Source organism: Sphaeroforma arctica (genome assembly GCF_001186125.1).
Source record: "Sphaeroforma arctica JP610 unplaced genomic scaffold supercont1.217, whole genome shotgun sequence".
Taxonomy (NCBI): domain Eukaryota; class Ichthyosporea; order Ichthyophonida; genus Sphaeroforma; species Sphaeroforma arctica.
Genome location: NW_014040341.1, coordinates 41,952 through 45,120, shown reverse-complemented (window position 1 = coordinate 45,120; position 3,169 = coordinate 41,952). Strand labels below are relative to the sequence as shown.

At 42.4% G+C, this 3,169-nt stretch overlaps 1 protein-coding gene across 1 annotated transcript in view; it reads right to left on the bottom strand.

Annotated features, from left to right (window-relative positions):
- Positions 1 to 3,169, bottom strand: part of SARC_04032 (hypothetical protein) — a gene marked incomplete at its 3' end in the record, with an annotated part of 4,153 nt that overhangs the window by 299 nt on the left and 685 nt on the right. Inside the window, exons 2-4 of the mRNA XM_014302154.1 lie at positions 1,991 to 2,228; positions 1,115 to 1,496; positions 579 to 732 (exon numbers count right to left, since the gene is read on the bottom strand). Of these exons, the coding sequence (XP_014157629.1) occupies positions 579 to 732; positions 1,115 to 1,496; positions 1,991 to 2,228 (774 nt within the window). The remainder of the gene's footprint in view (positions 1 to 578; positions 733 to 1,114; positions 1,497 to 1,990; positions 2,229 to 3,169) is intronic.

Below are 3,169 nucleotides of genomic sequence, written 5' to 3'. Positions count from 1 at the left end.
TACACACACACACACACACACACACACACACACACACACACATATATATATATGGGTAGATTTGTAAATGTATGTGTAGGTAAACATCAAAGATGGATAACTACGCAAAACTATGCAGGTATACATAATATATGGTCGGTAGGGCTGATTTACGAGACTGTAACATAATCAACAAAGCTGATCGGTTATGAATACTATCGGCGTACATATTGTGTGAAAAATATGAAACATCAATACCCAAGCGTGCAGAAAATAGAAGCACACAAACACTTAGCACGTGCATAAACGCACATGTGTACATGCGCACACAAGAGCGCAGCAATAGGCGAAATCAGACATACCAACACTGACACACAGAAGATGTATCGTACGTTGGCGCAGTTCTGAAAGGAGCGTTATAGTGCACACGTAGATCGATACAATTCATAGAGGAAGAAACTGTATCTTGGACTGTTTGGGTACCGAAACTTACGAATACACCAGGTACAAATATGGATGTTAAGAATGTAAGTACTTACACATATACATGTATCTGTGGTCAACTAAGGGTGTATTCACTGACACCTACGCACACATACCCGGTTCATGGTAAGGTGAACAGTGTCGGCCAGTTGTTCGGGCGACAGTACTATGATGGATCTGTACAGATTAGACAATATGTTCTGCTTGGCGTGGCGACCGGAGTCGTTCTCAATTGCATCGAACACTTTGCAGACAGCCAGAAACGGCACGCTATTGAAGTGAGAAACAAGGAAAATAAATGAAGTTCTATGGACAGGGCGAGTATCATACACAAAACATGCAGTGGCATATACTAAAACATGGCGCATTACCTTAACGTGCACCATACACACCTGTACCTACACACAGACTCATGTATACCAATACATGCGTACTCTATGAATATGCACTACGCACACTTGAACGTAGCCACCCACTGACATACGGAAAACGAAGAAACTACACGGACCAATTCCATTGATGGGATAAACCATACACACACGCACTCACAGATACAAATGCGTGGACACGAATACGTACATACATACATATATATATATATATAAATGCCCCTCGCACGTATACAATACGCATTGAACGGAAATATACATACTCTTTCCCCTTCGCCCAGCACGCGCTCTTAATGGGATGATACTTGACAGCCGTGGGGTCGTAGTCTTCCCCTTTCACCGGTGTGACTGCCTTGAGATCACTTTCATCTACTGAAACATTCTTAAGCGTACCTTTTGTTGTGGCAATAGACTCTTTCATCTTTTCTTGCACGCTAACACCATTCTCCACACTCACACTAGCAGTAGTTTTGGTTGTGTGGCTATCAGCTGATTTAGGAGTGTCTGTCTCGGTTGTTTTAACAACGATACTGCTCTTCGTTGTAGGTGATGTAACAGGCGCATTCTCGACACTCTCCGACTTCGTTTTTGCAGTCTCCTTCTCACTGGTTTCGTTCGCAGCAGCCTTGCCGCTATCTTTGGCCGCTATATAGATTTATATGGGTTTTGAGGTTTTAGGTGTTTAGAATTATAAAGTTGTGCTGCCATTACTGCATGAAATCAAGCTCGATTTTTAAAAATACCATGACCAGCATTCTCGGGAGATGCTATTCAATCGGTCTTGGTGCGTAGTACTAAACTGTTTGAGAGTGTAGCTGACGGTGACTTATGCCTACGCGTGAACAAATGTATCCGAGAAAACGACAACACACCATCGCATGTAGGCAATATTATAGACGAGCAGGCCAATGAACTAACTGTAAGTAATGTGGTGGACGGTATCGTTTTGCGCTCATACACTTGCACTTTAACAGACGCCCCTCACCTACCAACTGGGAACCATAGAGCTCATATATTGGCAAGTATATACAATACATACAATATTCACACGAGTCGCAAAAGGGCAGAGGTTGATATAATCATTCAACCAATATCTACACACCACAAGCAACTCCTCGTGTGAGCAGATAGGTATATACCGAAAAAACTTGTGAGCTTGCCCGTATTTTTGGCGGACTTTTTGGCCTTGGCTTTTCCAGCCTTACCAGCTGCGGCAAATGCAAATGGATTGCTTGTGTTCTTCTTGGCCATCTTCACGTATGAAGGCGCTTGTGTGGATGTCTTGATTTGGCTTTTTTGGGCTGTATTAGATTTATTTGCGGCCGGAGTGGGATTTTCGGGTTTAGGGCTTTCAGTGTCTGCTATCCTGGTCGGAGTCTGTATCGGATTGAGATATAGAATTGTGCACGTACTCAGTACAGCCATAGTGGAGCGAACGTTGGCTGCGTAAGTCTATACCTCCGCGCACAATTGAGATTCAAGAACGGATTCGCCAACACAACTAATGCCAAGTTGCTTCCGGAAGTGCAACCTGATTGTTAAACTCGTCTCAAACGTATTACAGTGCTGTACGCTTTCGTGGCGACGAGTCACGGGGTCATGGTGCGATCGAGTTAAAGATAGAACAGCGCAACGGCATAGGCGCCAGAGCCATGTATCGATAGGATGTGCACAACGGTCGGTTATAGCCACAACGAATAGACTTCGGGTTCGACAGTAGTGGATATCGAACCTCAGGATGCACACAAAACGCATGCAGTGACTCAGGTATGAGTATGCATATTGAACAGTCGTATAAGAGTTTGACACAATGTAATGATATGCATTTGATATACATTGACGGGCGCCATTGGCCATGCGATTGACACCGAAGTCTGATATCTTCACACATCACGAAGGCAGATTCAAGAGACATAAATGCTAGTTGCACAAGGAAAGCTTAAGTGTGTGATACCGGTGAACCAGTAGACAATTTCAGACTTAGCAAGTGATATGCACACCTAGACAAGTTCACCTCATGAATGTGCGGATGTCTCGACAAAAATCATACTCCTTGAACAGAAATCGATATGGATACGAATGCACGTCCTCGGATACGAACACATATATATGGCTATATACATACGTATAGATGCGCATATGAATTTAACATATTAACAAAACACAAACACACACACACACACACACACACACACACACACACACACACACATACACACACACATATATATAGTAGTAGTATTAACAAATATATTATATTAATAGTGATATATATATATATATATATATATATATAATATATATATATAGAGTACTAC